General features: G+C 35.0%; 1 protein-coding gene across 3 annotated transcripts in view; it reads left to right on the top strand.

Moving 5' to 3' along the window:
- The window catches only part of GPSM2 (G protein signaling modulator 2), a 57149-nt gene that overhangs the window by 8771 nt on the left and 25235 nt on the right, over window positions 1-23143 (top strand). For 2 of the 3 annotated variants that reach the window (XM_081026302.1, XM_081026303.1), the window contains 7 exons: window positions 16502-16723; window positions 17087-17222; window positions 17576-17718; window positions 18260-18383; window positions 18492-18607; window positions 21042-21197; window positions 22466-22574. In XM_081026302.1, the coding sequence (XP_080882428.1) occupies window positions 16503-16723; window positions 17087-17222; window positions 17576-17718; window positions 18260-18383; window positions 18492-18607; window positions 21042-21197; window positions 22466-22574 (1005 nt within the window). In that variant the 5' untranslated portion in view covers window position 16502. Of the gene's footprint in view, window positions 1-8849; window positions 9155-16501; window positions 16724-17086; window positions 17223-17575; window positions 17719-18259; window positions 18384-18491; window positions 18608-21041; window positions 21198-22465; window positions 22575-23143 lie in introns of all 3 variants that reach the window. The other variant, XM_081026301.1, reaches the window with a different exon arrangement.

Here is a 23143-nt window from a genome sequence, read left to right as displayed (position 1 = left end):
TTTGTGACCTAACATGTGGTCTGTTTTGGAATATGTTCCATGTGCACTTGAAAAGAATGTATATTCTGCTACTTTTGGGTGAAATGTCCTAAAAATATTTTTTAAAAGTCCTAAAAATTAAGGACATCTGATCTGTGTCATTTAAGGCCACTGACTGTTTCCTTGTTGATTTTCTGTCTGGATGATCTAGCCATTGATGTCAATTGGGTGCTAAAGTCCCCTACTATTACTGTATTACTGTCGCTCTCTTCTCTTATGTCCTCCAATATTTGCTTTATATATTTAGGTGCTCCTTCATTAGGTAAGTAGGTGTTTATTATGAGAATTATATCTTCTCGTTGAATTGATCCCTTTATCACTATGAAATGCCCTCTTTGTCTCTTGTTACAGTCCTTGTTTTAAAGTCTGTTTTGTCTGATATAAGTATTGCTACTCCAGCTGTCTAATACAAATATTGCTACTCTGATTTGTGTTTCCATTTGCATGAAATATCTTTCCATCCCTTTAGTTTTAGTCTGTGTGTGTGTGTTTCCATCTGGAGTGGGTCTCTTGCAGGCACTGTATGTACGGGTCTTGTTTTATACACTTAGCCACTCTATCTTTTGATTGGAGCATTTAGTACATTTACACTTAAAGTAATTCTTGATAAAAATGTAGTTATTGCCATTTTATTGTTTTCTAATTGTTTTTGTAGTTCTTCTCTGTTCTTTGCTATTCTCTTGCTCTCTTCTCTTGTATGTTGACTTTCTACAGTGTTGTGTTTGGATTCCTTTCTCTTTCTTTCTTGTATATCTTTTGTAGATTTTTGGTTTTTGGTCACCATGTGCTTCATATATACCAAGCTGTTTTTATAGCAGTCTATTTTAAGTTGATGGTTGCTTAAGTTTCAATACCATGTTTCCCCGAAAATAAGATCTAACTGGAAAATAAGCCCTAGCATGATTTTTCAGGATGCTCGTAATATAAAATAAGCTGTACCGTATTTCCCCCCAAATAAGACCAGGTCTTATATTTTTGCTCCAAAAGACACATTAGGGCCTATTTTATATTACAAGCATCCTGAAAAATCATGCTAGGGCTTATTTTCTGGTTAAGTCTTATTTTGGGGGAAATACGGTACATTCTAAAATCACTATAATTTTTATTCACCCCCCTCCATGTTTATGTCATTATTTTTTACCTCTTTGTGTGTGTTTGTGTGTTTACTCCTTAATTTATTGTTGTATAATAATTACACGATTTTCCTATTTTTTCCTGTTAACCTTTGTACTAGCATTAGTTGATTGATCCATTGCATTGCTTTTGCTGTTTGCCTTTGTCAGTGAGAATTTTTTTCTGTCTTAATTTTCTTATTGATATTTTGATCATTTCTTCTTAAAGAAGCCCCTTTAACATTTCTTGTAATAGTGGTTTAGTGGTGATGAACTCCTTTAGCTTTTTCTTGTCTGTGATCAAATTTGGAAATCTTGTAAACACTGTTGCTGCTTGACCTTTGTCTCTCTCATCTAGTCAATGGGCAATGTTTTCATTTTTTTCTAGGTTTTCGTAGCCAAATTACAGAGTGAAATACCCAGCCATTTTTGGACTTGTCTTCCCTTGTTTTAGGCACTAATTTCCTGTACATCAGACCTGTATTCTGATGTCAAAATAATTTTTCTTGATTTTAATAGGCTCTTCATCCCCTGCCACGCTAAAATCAAGTTTTAAAATTTGTCTGTTGGACTCTATTTACTATGCCCTTTGCTTTTTCTTATATTCTTTTACATAAACTTCCTAACTTTACCTTCCTACTCTTGATTTGTATTGTTCCTTATACTTGCCATCTTTTTTCCACTTTTTTCTTGTTTATTTTTTTTTGTTCCATTTTTTTGCTCTTTGGTTTTTATTTATTTATGTCTTTCCCACTATATCTTTCAGATAAAATGTAATTAGAAATAGAAGTTTAAATTAGGTGTAAGCCATAGTTAGTCAGTTTAAAGTAAATTAGTGTCTACTTACAGATACATAATTTGACAGAAAATAACCAGTTTACCTAGGGTAGTTACTTGAGTTTATTTTGAGGTGGTTATTTTGGCATCATGTTTTATTACCCCCATTATTACTATGATGTGTATTTGTTGCTATAACCTGTACCATGAATTCTAATACAAGAGAACTCCATGTTAAATACGTTCTTGATTCTTCCTCAATATTTATTCCTACTCACATTGATAAAGGAATATCTGACTGAATCTGACTTGAAACATTACAACTGAAAGGGATTTGGAGAATTTGAGTATTGTACCTTAGAAGGAATTATTAGGATGAGAAGTTTAAAGAATTTTGGTTATCATGGAGGCAAGACAAGTAAGTTATATTTATTGTCTGAAGGGTGTTACCAGTTTATAGAGATACATAAGTGAAAGAATAAGACCAAAAGTTATTGGCATTTGAGTTGCAGTGTGGAGCAGTTTAGATAAATTGACGGAAGATCAAAAGACATATATGTATCTGTCCATCCCCTATTTTTCCCTAAAACCTAGTTTGTAAATACTTTTACTGCCAGTGGAGTAAAGCGGGGCTAGGATTTGTTTCATCTGATTGCATACCTTGGACAGTATGCATAAAGTTCACTTATGATGGGCGTCTGCCTTTTTGACTTCCTAATCAGGTAATTAAACGTGAGGCAATCAGAGTTATGTACTTAGTTCATCTTTCTGTATGCTTCTGTCAGTTTCTAGGATATGGAAAGAAATTATTGCTTTCTCTTTATTTTTCTATGGTCAGAGCAAAAGATTCTGTGAGCTAAGTTTTGTTAGTGAGGTTTTGGAGCATTGTTTTTTAAAACCTTGGAGATGCTATTAAGGACATATGTGTCCTTTGCAAATTACTAGTTACAAGTCTTAATGGAGGTTGGAGGTTAAACTTGGTGACTTAATAGTTTTTTCAAACCTATAATTTCCATTCCATTTCCTGATCATGTCATTAAATTTTCTTACCCTAATGAACAATTTATAATATATGTGTTGCAAATTTTATTAGTGTTACACTAGCAAGATATAAACTGTGTTAAATATGAAGTGGTTTATTAACTCCATATAGTTTGGAGCATGAAGGAACACATTGTTACTAAATTGGTGAGAGTTCTGTAACATGAATCATTGCATCAAGAATTGCTTGTTTGGAGGTTGCCAGTTCAATTCCTCGAATCCCTCAAGGCATAGTGGGCTCCGCCCCCTGCAACTAAGATTGAATACGGCACCTTGAGTTGAGCTGCCTCCCCGATGGCTCAGTTGTTGGTTGTAGTGCGGGCTCTCAACCACAAGGTTGCCAGTTCAATTCCTCAAGTCCCGCAAGGGACGGTGGGCAGTGCCCCCTGCAACTAAGATTGAACACGCACGGCACCTTGAGCTGACCTGCCGCTGAGCTCCGAAATGGCTCAGTTGGTTGGAGTGCATCCTCTCAACCACAAGGTTGCCAGTTCAATTCCTCGACTCCTGCAAGGGATGGTGGGCTGTGCCTCCTGCAACTAGCAATGGCAACTGGACCTGGAGCTGAGCTGCGCCCTCCACAACTAAGACTGAAAGGACAACAACTTGACTTGGAAAAAAAGTCCTGGAAGTACATACTGTTCCCCAATAAAGTCCTGTTCCTCTTCCCCAATAAAATCTTGAAAAAAAAAAAAAAAAAAGAATTGCTTGTTTGGGCAGCTGGTTAGCTCAGTTGGTTAGAGCGCAGTGCTCATAACACCAAAGTCACCGGTTTGATTCCCACATGGGCCAGTGAGTTGCGCCCTCCACAACTAGATGGAACACAATGACTTGACTTGGAGCTGATGGGTCCTGGAAAAACATACTGTTCCCCAATATTCCCCAATAAAAAAATGAAAGAGAATTGCTTGTTTGTTCAGTAAATAATTGTAAGAACTGCTGCTTGTTATGGAGATTGTAATGTAAGAGTGACTTTTTTGAGGATACTCTTCTTTTAAGAATAGTAAAACCATATTATAAATTGTCCTTAGTAAAATGGTGAATAGTATTTTCTCTGTCTTCTTGCTTGTTTTAATTATTTTAAAAATGGTTCTCTATGCAGTCTTTAAAAAAGGTTTTTATTTTTTTATCCCCATCTTCCCACCCCCTCTTTCTTTGGCAGTCATCAACTTGTTCTCTATGTCTGTTTCTGTTTTGTTTTTTCATTTATTTTGTTTTTTTAGATTCCACATATATGAGATCATGCAGTATTTGTGTTTCTCTGTCTGACTTATTTCACTTAGCATCATACCCTCTATTTCCATCCATGTTGTTGCAAATGGCAAGACTTCATTCTTTTTTATTGCTGAATAATATTCCATTGTATTTATATACCAGGGTGCCAAAAAATGTATACACATAACTTGTATGCATCTTTTGTTATCTGTATATATTTTTACAATTTTAATACAGTATTTTCCTTTTTAAAATATGTATACATTTTGTTGGCACCCTCTGTTGTGTGTGTGTGTGTGTGTGTGTGTGTGTGTGTGTACCACATCTTTATCCATTCATCTGTTAATGGACATCTAGGTTGCTTTCATATTTTGGCTGTTACTAGTAATGCTGCAATGAGCATAGGGGTACATATATTTTTTCAAATTAGTGTTTTGTTTTGTTTTTTTCTCTAAATAAGTACCCAGAAGTAGATTTGCTGGATCCTATGGCAGCTCTATTTTTAATTTTTTGAGGAATCTCTATACTGTTTTCCATAGTGGGTGCACTAATTTACAATCCCATCAAGAGTGTATGAGGGTTCCTTTTTCTCCACATCCTCGCCAACACTTATTATTTGTTGATTTATTGATGCTGGCCATTCTGACAGGTGTGAGAATATATCTCATTGTGGTTTTAATTTGCATTTCCCTGATGATTAATAATGTTGAGCATCTTTTCATATGTCTATTGTCCATCTATTATGTCCTCTTAGGAGAAATGTCTATTCAGGTCCTCTGCCCATTTTGTAATTGGATTGTTTGGGGGTTTTATTGTTGTTGTTTCTGGTATTAAGTTGTCTGACTTCTTTATATATTTTGGATATTAACCCTTTATCAAAAGTATCATTGGCAAATCTCTTCTCTCATTCAGTAGGTTGTCTTTTTCTTGTATTGATGGTTTCCTTTGCTGTGTGAAAACTTTTTAGTTTGATGTAGTTTCATTTGTTTATTTTTCTTTTGTTTCCCTTGCCTGAGGAGATATATCAGAAAAAAATATTACTAAGGGCAGTGTAAGCGAGTTTACTGCCTATGTTTTCCTCTAGGAATTTTATGACTTCGGGTCTTACATTTAAGTCTTTAATCCATTTTAAGTTTATTCTTGTAGGAGGTGTGATCAAAAGATAAAATGGTGAATGTTTAAATAAAAAAAATTATTACAGTAAAAGACACATTGCCATTAATCCCCCTCAAAATACTCCCCCTCGCTCCAAATACACTTATTCCCATTGTTCTTGCCACTTTCGGAAGCAGCTCTGGAAGTCCCCTTTCATTGAGTGTCTTCATCCTCCATCATGACAACGCTCTGTGGCACACGTCGCTTCTGGAATGGCAATTTCTGTCAAATAAAAACATTACAGTATGTTCTCATCTACCTTATTTACTGGATCTGGCACCATGCGACTTCGGGCTCTTCCTCAAAGTCAAAATGACCACGAAAGGTAAATGTTTTGAATTGATTCAGGACATCGAGGCAGCAGCCACAGTACAACTAAAGACACGAAAGAAAACTTCCAGAACTGCTTCAGAAAGGGGCAAGAATGATGGGATAGGTGTGTTCAAAATGAGGGGGAGTATTTTGAGGGGGATTAATGGCAATGTATCTTTTACTGTAATACTTTTTAATTTAAACATTCACTGTAGTTTTTGATCATACCTCATATGTGGTGTAAGAAAGCAGTCACTCTCATTCTTTCACAGGTATCTGTCCAGTTTTCCCAACACCATTTATTGAAGAGACTGTTTTTTATCTGAGATTTATCTATTGTTTTTACCCCACTGTATATTCTTACCTCCTTTGTCATAGATTAATTGATCATATAGGTGTGTGTTTATTTCTGGGTTCTCTGTTCTGTTTCATTGATCTATGTGTCTGCTTCTATGCCGGTACCATGCTGTTTTGATTACTATAGCCTATAGTAAATATAGTTTGGTATTTGATATCATGATACCTCCAACTTTATTCTTCTTTCTCGAGTTGTTTGGCTATTTGGGGGTCTGTTGTGGTTCCATATAACTTTTAGCATTATTCTAGTTCTGTGAAAAATGCCATTCACATTTTGATAGGGATTGCATTGAATCTGCATATTACTTTCAGAGTACAGGTATTTCATCTCTTTGGTTAAGTTTATAGCTAGGTATTTTATACTTTTTGATGCAATTATAAATAGAATTGTTTTCTTAATTTCTTATGATCGTTTGTTATTGGTGTATAGAAACAACATATTTCTGTATATTGATTCTGTATCCTGCAACTTGACTGAAGTAAGGTATTTTGCAAGTCCATTTATATATGTCTATTAATTTGACCACATGTGTACATTTTAATAATTATGAAGTTAACCTATTTTTAAATGGTTAGTAAAATTTGGGATTTCATTGTGATCTCATGGATGAAAATTATTTCAATTAAATTATGATTTAATTATAATTTAAATTCTAATATTTCACCTTTTGCTCCATTTTATAATTAACAGCCTAAACCTCAAAGTGAATAGTGGAAGACAGTTTGGTTGACAGTTTAGCTGTTGTATAACCTAGATGCACATTGGAGCTATTACTATGAATATCTACACTAATTCTCTGTAATAGTGTTTTATATTAAGGGGAAAAAAGGAACAATGGAATTCTGAACAAAAGGCAAAGAGATTTATTGAATTAATAGATACTACCTATCTTTTCATCCTAAGATATTTTCTTAAGATAATGCTTCTTTGTTGACCGTGAGAAGGGATAAGAGAAATACTATTTTGTGTTTCTTATGTGCCAAACTGGTTATTAATATGAAAACCTCGTTTCCTCTAGGCAGCTTCTCAGTATTCCCAAGGGTGATCCTTTCCACCTTCTTACGGATCCTTACTACTCTGTGTCCTACTAACCTCGCTCTAACTACTTAATTAACAAAGCAGTGGGTGTATATTATTTAGAGTCTACTTCAAGTTATAGCTGCAATACTTAAAAAGGTGTCATGTGAAAGAGGAATTGGGCTTTACTGGATGGCAGCAGAAGGAAGAAATGGGTATAAATTGAAAGATTGCTCAAGTATGTAACAATTTCCTAAAAGAACAAATCAAAATTAGGATTGGCTGCTTTCTGACCTTCCTGGAAATGGTGTAGTAAAATGTTGGACTAAGTGACCTGTAGGGTTATTTATAATACTGAAATTTCAGGACTTCATCATTGTATCTATTAATTTATATATTTATTAATAGTGTCTATTAATTTATTTACACACACATATCTTAAGCTTACTTTGTCTCTCTCAACTGTTACTTTAAAGGTTATATCTGATGATCTGTAGTTTCTCTGTGACATATAGATATGGGTATGGATTCATTTTTATTTATCCTAATTAGATTTCATGTGCTTCTTCAATCTGCTAATTCATGTCTGCAATTCTGAAAAACTGTCAGTCTTTTATTACTGAAGATTTTGCCTTTACTTCTCTTTCTGTTTGTCCTTCTAGTACTCAAATTAGACCTATGTTAGAGCCTCTCCTTTTGTCTTCCTTTTCTCTGAACTGCTCTTTAGTATTTTTCATCTCTTTTTCTGTTTGTGTATGTCTGCATAATTTCTTCACATATTCTTATAGTTCACTCATTCTCTCTTTAGCTTATCTTCCGTTCTGTTTAACCAAGTACATTGAGTTATTAATTTCAGTGTTCACAGCAAATACTTTCAATAGTAGCCAAAAAATAAAAATTCAAAACACTGCAATCCAAATGCACATGAACAGAATGAGAAATACATTTGGTATTCAATGGAATATGATACAGCAATAAAAATATGCAGATTGTAGCTATGTGTTACAGTAAGTGAGATAAATCTCAGCAGCATAATGTGGAGCATAAAACCATACAAAACTAAACGATAAATTATTTAGGCCTATACAGATATTTGAGGCAAAGTTACAAAGACAAGGGAATAATGAGCAAAATTCAGTTTAGAGATCACCTTAGAGGGGAAAGAAAGGTTATGGGTTAGGTTGAGGCAAGCACCCAGCAGACTTCAAAGGCAGTGATAATGTTTTTTATCTTAAACCTGGGTGGTTTGATATAAATATGTGTTGTCATTCTACCATACACAAATTTTCTAAATTTATTTTGTATCAATTAAGTATTAAGAAAAACATTTTAAAGACCTGAAAGAATTTAAATAGAATATACTTTGAGAGCAAATGCATACAAGTATGACCTAATTATCAACACAAATATCTTTTTGGAAGAAATGAATATACAGAGTTTAAAATCGACTTGTTCAAATAATTATTGACTTTTCACTTTACTTGTTAAAGCAGTTTTCAAAAGCTTAGAGTGTCATAATTTTGTTTTTAGATACTAATACATATTTTGCATTTGTTTATAATAGAAAATATTACATAAAATTTTTGTATTTCAAACCAATTTAAAAAATTAAACTTAAGTTTAGGTCTCAAACAAATCTCATATATTCACATCCTTATTTAGAAGCTTCATGGTGACATCTAAGTCCTTTGCTGGTTTTCTCCTGTGATTGACATGACAGTAGTCTGTGGATTTAGCTGTGTGATTACGTGCAGCTTTGGGTTACTTTAGGTTATTCTTTGAAAATAGGACTTCAAGCAAAGCATCTTGTATTCCTTTTGCAGAAATGTTGCTGAAGTGCTGCTGAAAGGGCCAGAGATGCCAGGATTTGGGACACATTTTGAACCTTTAAGCTGTCTGACATTGACCTCCTTTCATTATTAATAAAGAAGAAGCAGGAGCTTAGGATGTATTAACACCAACTCATTAATATACTAACCGGACAATGTTCTGCAACAATCCTACATTGTAAAGAACTGAACTGGCACAAAATAAAATAATTTCATATTATACTCAGCTTATAATATGACTCGATGGAGGAAAATTTGATAAGCATGAGGGAAGACCATTCTTTTCATGTTCGTTACAGGTAAGACTGATGCTTTCTTAGTGGGTGATTTTTAATCCTTATTTAAACATGTATTTAACTCCGTATTTACATGATCATTTAACTCTGATCATTTCAGATTTAAACTTGAAAATATTCAAAATACACTAGCCATAGTTAGTGTCTCCTATAAACAAGATTTTCTTTTTGTTGTGGTAGTTCTAAGTTTTTATATCTTTTCTTTAGGAAAATGGTAGTAGAGACCAATTATGTACTATACCTTGTTTATTACTGTTCTGAGAAGAGTTTATGAATAGTTACCTTTTATTTTGTAACTTTATATAATGCAAATATAAAATTGAAATCTTCTAAATCTGTGGGGGTAAAGGATGGATTTTTGTAATGTGGTCAGCTGAATGACCTAATTTTTGTGTTATAATTTGTAAGTGGTAATCTTTCTGTGTGAGCTTTTTAAAAAATTGGGAGAAAAAATGGGTATTAATATTGGAGTGGGGGTGTATTTTCTAAACATGATAAACTAATAGCCAGTTTAATAGTTACTGATAAAATATTAATGATATTTCTGATACAAAGCAAGGATATCTGCTCATTATTATTTAACATACATTCTGGAAGTTCTAGTCATTGCCCTAACTCCTAAATGAAACACAAATATAAATACTAGAATGGAAGAAATGTAATTTTTAGTAAGGTGGTTAGATACTAATTCTTATCAAAATTCTTACAAGTTAATAATAAACATTAGAACTTACAGCAATGAATATTTGAAATCTCTAATGAGTGAATGTATTTGTCACCAAATCTTAGATGTCTTAACATGTTTAGGAAATAGTGAGACTTATTGTCCTTTGGAGCAGGTGGTTCATCTTAGGGCATGGTGCCAAGGAAGTTTATATAGGTGAGGTGAGTGCATTTTAATTAAATATAAAAAAGTTTCAAGTGAAAAATTGGAAGACATTCAGCATAATTAAAATGAGCTTGTAATATATGAAATGCCCTCAGTCTACCTTTTGGGCATGGTTCCAGAAACTTACGTACCTTCTAACCTTCTCACTCTGTGTCCAGCATGAAACCTTGCCAGTTTTACCTCCCAAATGGTGCTTGGATTCATCTACCCACCTGGCTCTTCCCCCCACCACTGCCATAGTTCAGGCCCCCATCGTCTTCCCTGTAGACGTCTTCCCTCCATTCTCCATTCTTATCCTCCTGGAATTCATCTTTTTAATTTGCCACTAGAGGGCTCAGTCTAAATACACAGAGCTAACCATTCAACCTCTACTTAATCCCTATGGTGGCTGCTGGTCACCTGTAGGACGGAGCCAAGTTTAACAGTACACGGGAGTTTCCATTATCTGGCCTCTGCCTATCTCTCCGTCGTTGCTTCCAGTCCTCACCTTTCACTTTGAGCTCTGGTTCCCTGTACATGTCCTGTTTTCCATGTTACAGTGCCTTTGATCCTGCTACATCCTATGACTGGAATGCCCTTCCCACTTTCTTTGTTTTGCTAATTCTACTCAATATCTAAGATTCAGCTTGAATTACCTCCTCCTGGAAACCATTTCTAAATGCCGTAGTTTGGCTATGTGCCCTCCCTGTGCTCACATAACATCCTGTGCATATCTCTTTCTTAGCACCCACTATATTAAAATTCATTTGTGTTTGTGCCTTCCTCCCTGGCCACTCCCTTCTGTGACCGTTAGCTTCCGTGGGGTAGCCACGATGCCTAGCATGTTGTCTGGCTCATAGTCCACATTTGATGGAATGTCCGTTGACCTTCATCGGATATAACCATAAGATGAACCTAATAAGATGTTTATCTGCCTTGCTAAATGTTTTCAAGACTGGTGTACTTTATACTGTCAGAGCAGTAGGGAAGATGAGTGGATTGTACTTCTGCCTGTAGGAAGGTCTTAGATTTGTCCTTTTCCCATGATACAGCACAGGTCAGATGTGGTCATACATTGGCATAGGACTTCACTAAAAGAAACTTAAATCTCTTTTAATTTTAGTTAGAATGTACAAAATAAATCTCGGGCTTCAACAGCGCCCTACGAGCAGCATTCTGTACGTTGATTGGATTGTTGTGTAATTGCAGATAATAGTTTCTATCCCTTATGGTAGGAGTCATGGCCTAGTGTAAGTTGTTATTATACTGTAATTAACACTTAGCATGTAATCTTTTATCCATCTTTCATTGTGGAGGGTCTCATCTATCCCGCGGAGCTTCTGTGGCACAATGAGTTTGCAAGTTTTAAATGTAATAATTCTTTGGACCCTAAGGCACCTCCTGAGAGAGAATCAGAATGATTTATGACATATTTTGCAACATAATGGTGAAGATATAGAGAAATGGAGATTGATAGTAAAATGGAATTAGTTTCTAAACTTTAAAACAGTATCTGGTTTAGTTTAAGTAATTTAATCTTTTTAGGTATGATAATAGTATTATGATACATTTTTTGAAAATGACTCCTTTTAGAGATACATACTAAAATATTTAGAAATGAAATCATATGCTTTCTAGAGTGTACTTAAAAAGAATGGGGTTGGAGAGTGAGGATGGAAGTAGAGATGAAACATTGATAATATACCAGGTAATTGTTGGTATATTGGTAATTGGTAATTGTTGATGTTGAAAGATGGATATATCAGGTTTGTTATACTGGTTTCTCTAGTTTTGTATTTCTTTGAGAAATTTTCTTGTTTATACTTGTTACTATGAATAATCAACATTTTAATACTTTTTAATATTGTAAAAATTAGACTGTTGCACATAAGTTGTAAAGGAATACAATTTGGGTGTTGAATTCTTTGTAGAGTGTTATTTTGAGAATTAAATTTAATACAGGATAAAATCATTTTTAAAATTAAGTTACCAATCACTATTTAAGTTTAAATCAAGATAATTTCGTTCTGCTTTCCCTTTAACAAAGGATACTAGAATAACTAGATATATGAGGGAAATTGAATGGATGAAAATTGTTTATGGGGCTAGGACTGATAATGGGATAGGTTGATGCCCAATTAGAACACATAGAATGGGCTAAGGTCTATAAAAGATATTTGGCAGCCACAGGAGACAGAAAGCCGGATGCTGAAGATGCAGAGCAGTCTTGTTTTGAATCCTGAGCCCCATCATTTATTCTTAAGCATTTGAAGGGAGAGTCCGATTTGTACATAATCAATATTAAGTCTTTTAAAATGATGTAGCATAAAGGCTTTAATCCCCTTTTGCTCATTGATATACTGTTGTCACGGAGGCTCACGGCCTTGTCCACGAGAGGACTCGACCCAGAGCAGCGGTGACTGGGGTTTTTGTCTCTGCAGAAGAAAGAATTCAGCAGTGAGACAGATGCAGGAAAGCAAAAGTGATTTAATGAAAATGAAAGTACACGCTTGAAAAGTGTAAGCAAACTCAGAGAACGAGTCTCCCTGAGGAATTCACGATGGGGATTTTTATCCCTCCCTGGGTGGGAATTGGTGTCCCATTGATGTGATTCATTCATCTCCCCGCACTGGGCAGGACCCTCCGTTTCCCCACCTTTTCTTCCTTATTTGGTTCCTCTGGAACTGTCATGGCATCAGATGCATGATGGGAGTCGTAATAACCGCAATGTAAATGAGATTATAATGACCTTATGATTAGCTAAAGGGCCGGTCCCAGTCATAGCGATGAGCCTAACTGGATGAAACTGGTTCTTGTTTTTGTCCAGCTGCAGGTACTGGATGCAGTCACTTGTTACTTGTGTTAACCAGTGGGGCACCTCCCATTGTATCCTGGAGGGGGTTGTCAATTTCCTAGGCCACCTAACCTGCCTCATTGTGAACACAAACCAAAATTAAGGAGGTAAAGAAAACAAATCTAGTGTGGAAGAAAAGTTAAAATTAATAAGAAAATATAAAAAGTTTTATAAAAAGGGTTTGCAGAAAATGAGGAATTACAGCCATAATAGTCAATTAGCAAAAATGAAAACATTTCGGTCAAGGATAGTAGTAATGTAATTATTTATAGTTATTAGAAATGTACTTTTTTGATTATACAACTAGATAGGCCATTTAGAAGAATAAAAGAAACTTTTATGTGGGATGTATTTTAATGAAGAATTTCCCTGGTTTGTCTTCTGTTCTGGGTATGGTCTTTGTTTTCAAACCAGCTGGTAAACAAATGAAGTAATTCTATTCTCTCATAGAGACAGAGAGGATATGAAATTACTTTCTCTGTTACTATTTAATGATCTTCTAAAAAATTTATAAACCAACCTGTCTTGACTATTTTGCAGGTATATTTGATTGAGGGGTCAGAGATTTTGCCAGAAGATTGACTTCTTTTTAATAAAATATACCCGAGTCATAATATATCTCAGAATTAATCATAAACTAGAGAGTTTGGGACTTTATTTCAAGCATCAGTTACTGAAATAATTTTTCTAAAGTATTTTTTCCTGTAGGGTAGTTTCACTTCGTGGACTTCAGGGGCAGCTGTATGGCGTTTGCCATCACTGTTAATAGAATGATATAAAATACCTTTTAAAAATTTGTAGCACGTGTGACACCATTCAGCCTCTAGCCAAATTTTGTTAGACGCAACGTCATTTGGATTGATAGTTCCAGTATAATGTTGTGTAAGTTTAAATCCCGAAGGTCAAATATTTGTGGTGAAGATATTTATTTGAAGAAGCCACTTCTCTGTTCTGTGTGGACATAGGCAAACACTTGTCAACTTCCATTTTTCATTTGTCTTACACATGAAGCTAGTTTTACCTTATCGCTGATTTCCTGGCCCTGAAGTGATGGTGCTGCTCTGTGTGACCATTTCTCTCCCTCCCTTCAGTGAAATCATGTGCCATCACTGATAGTTCCTTGTATGGTGGCATGTCATTTTTTTAACCAATAGTCTATCGATGGACATTTAAGTTGTTTGTGGTTCTTTTGCTGATGCTAACATACTTTTATATATATCTTTTTAAATTTGTATACATATAGCTATTATGTATATATTTCCTAGCAGTGAAATGGTTCAGTATATAATTTTTTTACATAATTGGAATCGTGATTAAATTAAAAATTTTTAATAGAAAAACGATTTTATATGTAAAAATATCTTTTCCAATTTTTTCCCTATGATAATTCTTAGATGTTCAATGGTTTCAGTATTTAGACAAAGACAACTAGTCTCATCTAGCAAAAGAACCCTTTAATAAAATCACACTTTTATATATTAATCTTTTGCTGACTCATTTCTCGCCATACACAGAATACTATACCAGTAACCTCAGAAAACCCTTAAACAAAAATACTCTAACTTTTTTCTTTTATGAAATCTTTCATTTTCAAAAATATAGTTCTAAAGGACAATTTTCACTGGTGAAAAACAAAAATTGACTTTTTAAATTTGAAGTGACATAAAGAAACATAAATATAACAATTTAAGGTTTCTGATTTAACTGACTTTTCCATGTGCTTTAGATCTTCCCTCCTGTATCTAATTAACTTAGTCTAATGTTGAAGCAAAATGTTAAATAGAGTTTACTTGCATCATTTAGCCCCGACTCATAAAGTGAGGGTGAAATCACTACTCTAACTGAACAAACAGTAGCCTTTGGCGAAATCACTTGAATTATAAAAAAGACACCTGGAAATAAAACTTGAAAATTACCTCTCAGAGATGACTACATAAATCTGCTATTCTGATCCAGAAGCTGGCTTTGAGCTTTTGTAATTGGCTCTGTTAATCTTAGTCCAGACTTTTCTTTTAGCTTCATCAGATTTATTCATTTTAATATATGGCTCTAAGGAACCTTGAAGTTTTGTTTGCTGTTTTTTATAGGCTAAAAAACAGCACCTGAAGAAACATGTTAACCTACTAGAAATATAAAAGTACAGTCATATATTTAAATGAATTTAGGGTGAGCAGATGGTTGTTTAATTCACATTTCCTGTTGAAGTAGTGATTCTCAATCCTGGCTTATCTATTGGAATTACCTGGGGGCTTTTAAAAAATATTGAGGGCCAGACATTGCCCCCAGAGAGTGGGACCCAGCATTGAGAGTTTTAAAAAGCACTCCATATAAACTGCTGTTGTGCAGCCAGGATTAAGAACCACTGCTTCGTTAGAGTTTGCTCAAAGCTAATTCTAGTAAGGAGTAATTTAGTGCTGCTCTGAAAATGAAAATGTTTGAATTGTACACCGAAAATTATGTAATTTCATTAACAATTGTCACCCCAATAAATAAATTTAAAAAAAGAAAAAAGAAAATGTTTGATGAGCTAAACCAGAGGTTTCCAAAGGGTGATAGGCATACCACTGGTGTTACATAAGGGGATTTTATTTGCTTTTTATTTTAATGCGTATTTGTTTTAAGGTGCATTAGAAAATTAAAGTATCGCATCAAATTCACAGTTTCACAGATACTGCTTTGGATGAAGCTAGACTTTTTTGATGTGTGCCAAATTATAGAAACACATTTAAGTGAATGATTAGGTAGTACGTAGACATGGCAGAAGTCACGAAAATGTCGAAGAAACACAATGGCAACTTTCATGAAGGGCACCTATTAAAGTTTAAGGTTAGAACCCAAAGGATTGGTGCTTTTTCTCCTTAGATATAGTCACAGTAACTTAATTCTTCTGACTTTTAGAATTCTGTGACAGACTTTGGAAATTAGAATTTCTGTAAATCTTGAAGTCATTCAAGTTTCGTAGTTTCTTGACACTTAGTTCTCATATGGAAGTGTGCCTTTGTAGATCAAGATGTTTTGTTCCTTTATTTTTCTAAGGTACAGTGATCGTGTGGTGGTAAGAAAAGAGAGAGAGAGAGAGAGAGAGAGAGAGAGAGAGAGAGAGAGAGAGAGAGAGTGTGTGTGTGTGTGTGTGTTTGTATGAGAAAGAGAGAGAGAGAGAGAGAGATGGATGGTAGGATGGGTTCATAGACAGGTGATAAATTACCTGGGTACCTGGATACAGTATTAAATGATAAGACTTCACTTTTCTCCCCAAACTCTCAGGAAATCCGGTAAGTCTACCACAACTCAGCAGTCTAGGAAACACTATTTTAGGTTCTCTCATTGGTAAAGTGGATTGCTCTGGGTGAGCCAATTAAAATGGGCTCCATATAGAGATATTTAGCTATTGTCTATAAAAGACCTCTAAAACTCGGGAGACATTTGATTAGGCAAATTAGCTCTTGCTATAAATAATGGTTTACTGTTTTATCAGTAACATATACTTGTATATACTTCAATTATAGAGGCAGCTGTTCTGAGCCAGGGTAGCCACAGTCCATATTTAAATTACATTACTGGAAGTTAAACACACTGTGGTGCAATTATAATGTAATGTTGTAAATGTCTGTCCTATATAATTTTATAGAATGGAAGCTTCTTGCCTAGAACTGGCCTTGGAAGGGGAACGTCTGTGTAAATCAGGAGACTGCCGTGCTGGTGTGTCATTCTTTGAAGCTGCAGTTCAAGTTGGAACTGAAGACCTAAAAACACTTAGTGCTATTTACAGCCAGCTGGGCAATGCTTATTTCTATTTGCATGATTATGCTAAAGCATTAGAATATCATCATCATGATTTAACTCTTGCAAGGTAATTAATTTAAGCTTTTTAACATTCTTTAAATTAACTGTCGGTTTTTAAGTATTTGTATTCAATTTAAAAAACTAACACATTTAGTGAGTTCTAATTTAATAGCTTTGCATTTTAAAATCTTTAGGCTGAACAGAGTTTAATTAAATGAATGAATAGTAGTGAAATGACCCTAGAGTTTAATTTAATTAATTAAAATTAATTAAATTTAAATACAGAAATGTAACTTTTAAATTTTTATTTAAAGTAGGTTTCAAGGCTAATGGGCCCTTCTTAAGCATGTCAGTTGTCCAGTAGGGAAAACTGTACTCTGGTCTCATTATATTTTTAACATCACTTGCTTTTTTTTTTTCCTTCTTCCAGGACTATTGGAGACCAGTTGGGGGAAGCCAAAGCTAGTGGTAATCTGGGCAACACCTTAAAAGTTCTTGGAAATTTTGATGAAGCAATAGTTTGTTGTCAGCGACACCTAGGCATTTCTAGAGAGCTTAATGACAAGGTAATAAGGAAACATCAGATAGTAGGCCAGATGTTCTCACTGAAATTGCTTTGTGTTTTAATTCTATTTAATTATTCTGTATCTAAAAGTTAATACCAAAAAAAGAAAATATTCTTAGAAGAATCGAAGAAAAAGAGAAACATACAAATTTTTAAATAGAGGAAAAAAATAAAATAATGAGAGGTCCTTTTTTCATAAGTAATCATTCATTTGGTTTTGTTTGGATGGCGAGTGTAAACCTTTCTTTCTCTTGACCGTAATATCAAGGATATTACCAATACGTATATGTGATAGGCATTATAATATCTGACTTCTGATTTCAGAATGTAAACTCTGCTGATATCTTCATCTAGGTGGGAGAAGCAAGAGCACTTTACAATCTTGGAAATGTGTATCACGCCAAAGGGAAAAGTTTTGGCTGCCCTGGTCCTCAGGACACAGGAGAATTTCCAGAAGAAGTGAGAAGCGCTCTGCAGGCAGCTGTGGATTATTATGAGTGAGTAGCACTGAGGCAGTCACGTGGCCCATCTAAGTGGCTCCACCATGCATTCTTTATCTGGTAGTAAGTTTCTGTGTTTGGCAAAAGATTTTTAAATTTGGGACTAGCAAGTAAAAATAAACCATCAAATTATTGCTAAAATGTCACAGTGTTGTGTTAGTAATAATTCCCTCCCTTGGAAAGCTTTCATTTAAACTGCAGACCAGTGCCACTTAGTGGCAAAAACAAATGGTTAGGCTAAGTTATCTGGAGTAAATTTAGTCTTAGATTGATAGAATTTCATAGAACTTCTTATCTATAGTGGTTCCAAGAATAACTCTGTCCTTGACTCTGGGCAGAAACCTACCTGAATGGTTCAGTAAAGTGTTCCCAGCTATTTCCTATAATCACCCTCCATCTTAGAGATATCTTTAAAATGTGGCACATTATGACTGTAGGCTTATTAAGTGTTTTTTTTTTTAATAAAAAGACTTGTAAATCAAATCAATAATTTTTTTTTCTCAAACTTATTTTTTCACAACTTTTTGTTATCACTTAGGGAAAACCTATCACTAGTGACTGCTTTGGGAGACCGAGCAGCCCAAGGACGTGCCTTTGGAAATCTCGGAAACACACATTACCTCCTTGGCAACTTCAGGGATGCAGTTATAGCTCATGAGCAGGTACAGCGCAAGACTTTGGAGCCAAGTCATTTTCTCCATCAGTGTTTTGCACAGTGATTATATTATCCTTTTCTTATGGCTATATCTAATTAAAATTTTCTGTTTCAGCGTCTCCTTATAGCAAAAGAATTTGGAGATAAAGCAGCTGAAAGAAGAGCATACAGCAACCTTGGAAATGCATATATATTTCTTGGTGAATTTGAAACTGCCTCTGAATACTACAAGTTAGTCTGATATTTCTGTAGATAAATGTAAATCGAGTAGTTATACTGTCCTATGAAATCATAGGCTTTGGGTTTAAAACCTGCTTTTTGCTACATACTAGCAGCAGGAACTTGGGTTTCTAAGCCTCCTCGGTTTCTCATCTGTAACAGAGGCCATCAAGACCTTGCTTTGGGGATTGTTGTGAGGATTCAATGGACGAACATATTAAACACTCACTTAGCATAGTATCTGGTACACAGTGCTCAATAAATATTATTGTACCTAAGACTTAATAGCAGTAGTATGACTCCTTTATATTTTTATGAGTTTTTATCTTCAAAACTGTTTTTAAATGAAATTCTTAATTTTTAAAGTTTTTAAAACCTGTTTAGCATGTGTACTGTGTATATTAATGTACTTTTTTTCACCCAATTATGGGTTTGCAGAAAGACCACAAGAAAGCCTGATAACAAAAATATGCCCTCGTTTCCACTAGTGATCACTGAGTTTTTTCCCTTTTTGAGCAGTTCTCCTCCCACTCTCTCTGCCCATCTTTGATCCTCACTATGAGCTGAGGCCCTGCCCCATTTACTGACCTGAGAAATTGGCAATCCCAGCTTCTTCTGTGGCAAGTCTTTCTAATCTGTCAGCAGGCTTCAAACATAGGCGATAGCAGAGTTTAGACTGCCTAAGGCTGTCTGGTCTGTGCTTTCCAGATTGTTTGGAGTTTTCCCTGATTAGTGGGGATTGAAGGCCCATGCAGACAGACTTTGGCAGGAGCCAGTTTGAGTGAACCAAGGACACTTGGTTGGTTTGTGTTTATTGTTAAAGAATGTGAGAGCATTCTGAATATTTTGCCATCTAAAGAAAAAAGGTAAAATTGCTCTGGGTCCATCTGAAAAACTAGAATGTCACCTTACCCTACTTTATCGATTAATGGTATTTGTTGAGTAGTTAGATATGAAATATCTTCCCAAATAAAATAGATCACTATATAAGGAGTATATATTCTAATTTAAAAAATATGTTTCTTATATTTTACAGCTAAAAGACACAGAAAAGTTTTAATTAATAAATGATATACTTGTAGTAAGTACTGAAAAGTTCTGTAATAAAGTGGATGTTGGCTATTTAACTTAAGAAGCATGAGTCTAAAGTAATGAAACTTACCCCCATCCCCTATAAGCGTCTAGAACTCAGAGCTTTACACATATTTTTAACCAAAATTTTTGGAAATCTCCTTTGGAATTATTTTCATGGCCACATTAGAAGACTCTTTTAACATTATAGATCTGTATCCTTCAGGAAGAAAGCAGTAGTTTGGTAAGCTTACTTTAGTAATTGAATTTGGTTTCAGAAAGATTTCTGATCATTTACAAATTAACTATACCCTCAAAGAATAATGGTGTGCCAGAAAGGGTCATGCCATAGCATCTGAGGGCAACTGCAGAAATCTTCCAAAAATGTTTGAGAGGATAGACACTGTTAAAGTAAGTGTGTAGCCTCCCAAGGGGACAGCTTTGAAGGTATCATCATTACATATATAATTTCAGGTTTGTTTGCTTTTTAAAAAAACACCCATTATCATATACTTATTTTCATATAGTTATAATTGACATGAAGTATTATACTACTTAGCAGAAATTGTAGGAAAGAGTCATATAAATTATTGGATCCAAAAGCATCTATATGTTTAAGCACTGATGATAACAACAAAACAAAAGTAATATTTATTAGCATGTATTGTGAGCAAGATGCTATTCTTAGCACTTTATATTAATTCATTGAATCCTCACAAACCCTGTGAGGTATCTCCCCATTTTACATATGAGGAAACTAGTGCATACAGAGGTTGAGTGACTTCCCCCAATTACAGAGCTAGTACCATAACTGGCAAAGTTGGGATTTGAACCCAGACAGTCTGGCTCTAGGATCCGTGCTCTTAACTGCCTCCCTAGCTTCTCATCGATGATTTCGTATGTATTGGGTAGAATTTGGTTAATGTTTAAATGTAGTATTTAATATTTTTCACGAGTTGGTAACTAACGGCCTACACATAAGAATTTAAGTATTTTAAGTTTTGACAAAATGTAAAGGCAACAGTGTGATTGGAGAGAGAGGTTATGTGAACAAAAGTCTCTTTAAGTTATTGGCACTATAACAGGAAACGGTTTTTCAAAAGTTAAAAATACTATGTTAATATTTAGAGGCACTTAATCTCATGTGTCACTACTTTTCTCTGGAAAATTAATAGGGTTCTTATTATAAATGTCTGGATTTGTCTTTTTGTGTTTCAAAGTCTTCTTTCCATTTCATCTGAAAATAGTGCAGAAAATATGGGATATTAGGCTCTAAAACAGATTTGCTTTAAAGGCAGGTTGGAAAAGTGAGAGTTTTATGATTATGGCCAAAAATAAAAATGATAATTATATAAGAATTAATCTCTTGTTTTAGAAAGACACTACTATTGGCTCGACAGCTTAAAGACAGAGCTGTGGAAGCACAGTCTTGTTACAGTCTTGGAAACACATATACTTTGCTGCAAGACTATGAAAAGGCCATTGATTATCATCTGAAGCACTTAGCAATCGCTCAGGAGCTAAAGGACAGGTATGTTATATCCCTTTTACATATAGCTATAGTAAAACACAAGTATGCATTGTTCAAACCCTAGAATTTTTCCTTTAAATTTCTTTGTTTCCTTTTTAATTCCTTAAGGAATTTCTTCTATTTCAATAACATTTTATGCATATTATTGTTTGAAGGGCTAGCTTGTGTTAAAAGGATTAGACTGGTTCCTATAGCCTTGAACCAAGTTCAGTAAATAGGTTGTCGACTGAAAAATAGTATCGACTAAGTGTTTAGTCACCAGAAAGGATTTATTTAGGAAAAAGAAAGGGTTGCAACCCAGTGCATACAGACATGGCAAGCCACGTCTGTGTGTATGCTCTGGCCTGCGTGCCAAGATGAGGGGTATTTATAGAAGGGAAAGGAAGTTGATGGAAGGGGAAGTTAGAACCACAGAGCTTTATTGTAACAGAGTTCTTCCTGTAGGGTTCTCATGTATAGGGTTCTCACGATTATTGGAGTGCGAGAACTTCCATAAGCCCTAGCTCCTCCTGGAGATCCTCCCAATGATTATATTTGCTTGGAGTTCCATTCATCTATCAAGGTCACAAATTCCATTGCCTACAGATGTCCTCCTGACTAGATGAGTGCATGAATTGTGGTGAACTTGGAGATAGAAAGGCCCAATGTAAAGGGGACAGCTGCTCCGAAGCTCCATCTAGTTGTTGCCAGGCAGGAACACGGGTCCATTATGTCTAGATTCTCCTCTTTTTAAAGAGAAGCTAGATGTCCTGAGTTTTATATGTAATCTTCTATTTTTAGTGTTAATGGCTAATTTTTTTTTCTCTACTGAATGAAAAATAGCATATCTGTGCAGGCCTTTAGTCTGTGATGTTTACTTTAGGAAGACAGATTTTTACCTCAGTATGAAGAACTTTTCTGTACAGTTGTTCAAAATGAAGTATGCTACCTCAAGAGGTATTGGCTTCTCTCCCCTGATGGTGTTCAGACAGACTGAATGATTACCTGGTAAGGCTGTCATAGAAAGAAAATGGGGTAGTTGAACTAGGAGACCTATCCCTGAGATTTTATAATACATTGCATGTTTTGAAAAGATGTTTCAATACTTTGAGCTCTGTATTATCTGGGTATTCTAATATGTCTCAAGTATTATGATAATATGTTCTTTATATGAAAGATCAAATACATCCAAAGCATTGTTTATACCTTTAATTACTGGTAGATAGCTTTTATTCTCTGTACAGACCTCCTTTCAGATAACTGCATGTTAGCTTTGCATTATTTTGTAGAATTGGTGAAGGAAGAGCATGTTGGAGCTTAGGAAATGCATACACTGCTCTAGGAAATCACGATCAAGCAATGCATTTTGCTGAAAAGCACTTGGAAATTTCAAGAGAGGTATGAAGCTGAAAAATTGCTATCGGTGCTATTGTGATTCACTTATTAGCATGTACTGTGAGCAAGATGCTATTCTTAGCACTTTATACTAATTCATTTAATCCTCACAAACCCTGTGAGGTATCTCCCTATTTTACACATGAGGAAACTAGTGCGTGGAGAGGTTGAGTTGACTTTCCCCAATCACAGAGCCAGTAACTGACAAAATTGGGATTTGAACCCCAACAGTCTGGGAAAGTCCTATTCTCTAGATTGTTCCTATATGGCTCAGTAATAAATTGAATTATATATTCTGTTGGCATCAAAAGTGCGGAAAGCATTTTGATATACAGATCCGAGGTATGTTTGCCCTGTGCTTCATGTAGGAAGACAGGAAGATAAGGCTGGGCACAGGGGAATAGAAAGATCACCAAAGTAGGCCTCCATCATACCCCCATTTCTACATGGAAAAGTAGCATGGTATGGAAGGAAAATGCTGTTTTTTGCATCAAGAACTGGTTCCTGTTACAGTTCTGCCACTTGTTGGTTATTTGAGCTTGGAAACCTTCTCTCGGGCTCATTTCTCTCAT

This window comes from Rhinolophus hipposideros (assembly GCF_964194185.1).
Source record: "Rhinolophus hipposideros genome assembly, chromosome: 19".
NCBI lineage: Eukaryota > Metazoa > Chordata > Mammalia > Chiroptera > Rhinolophidae > Rhinolophus > Rhinolophus hipposideros.
Note: the sequence above shows the minus strand (reverse complement) of the source record. Positions and strands in the feature narration are given on the sequence as shown.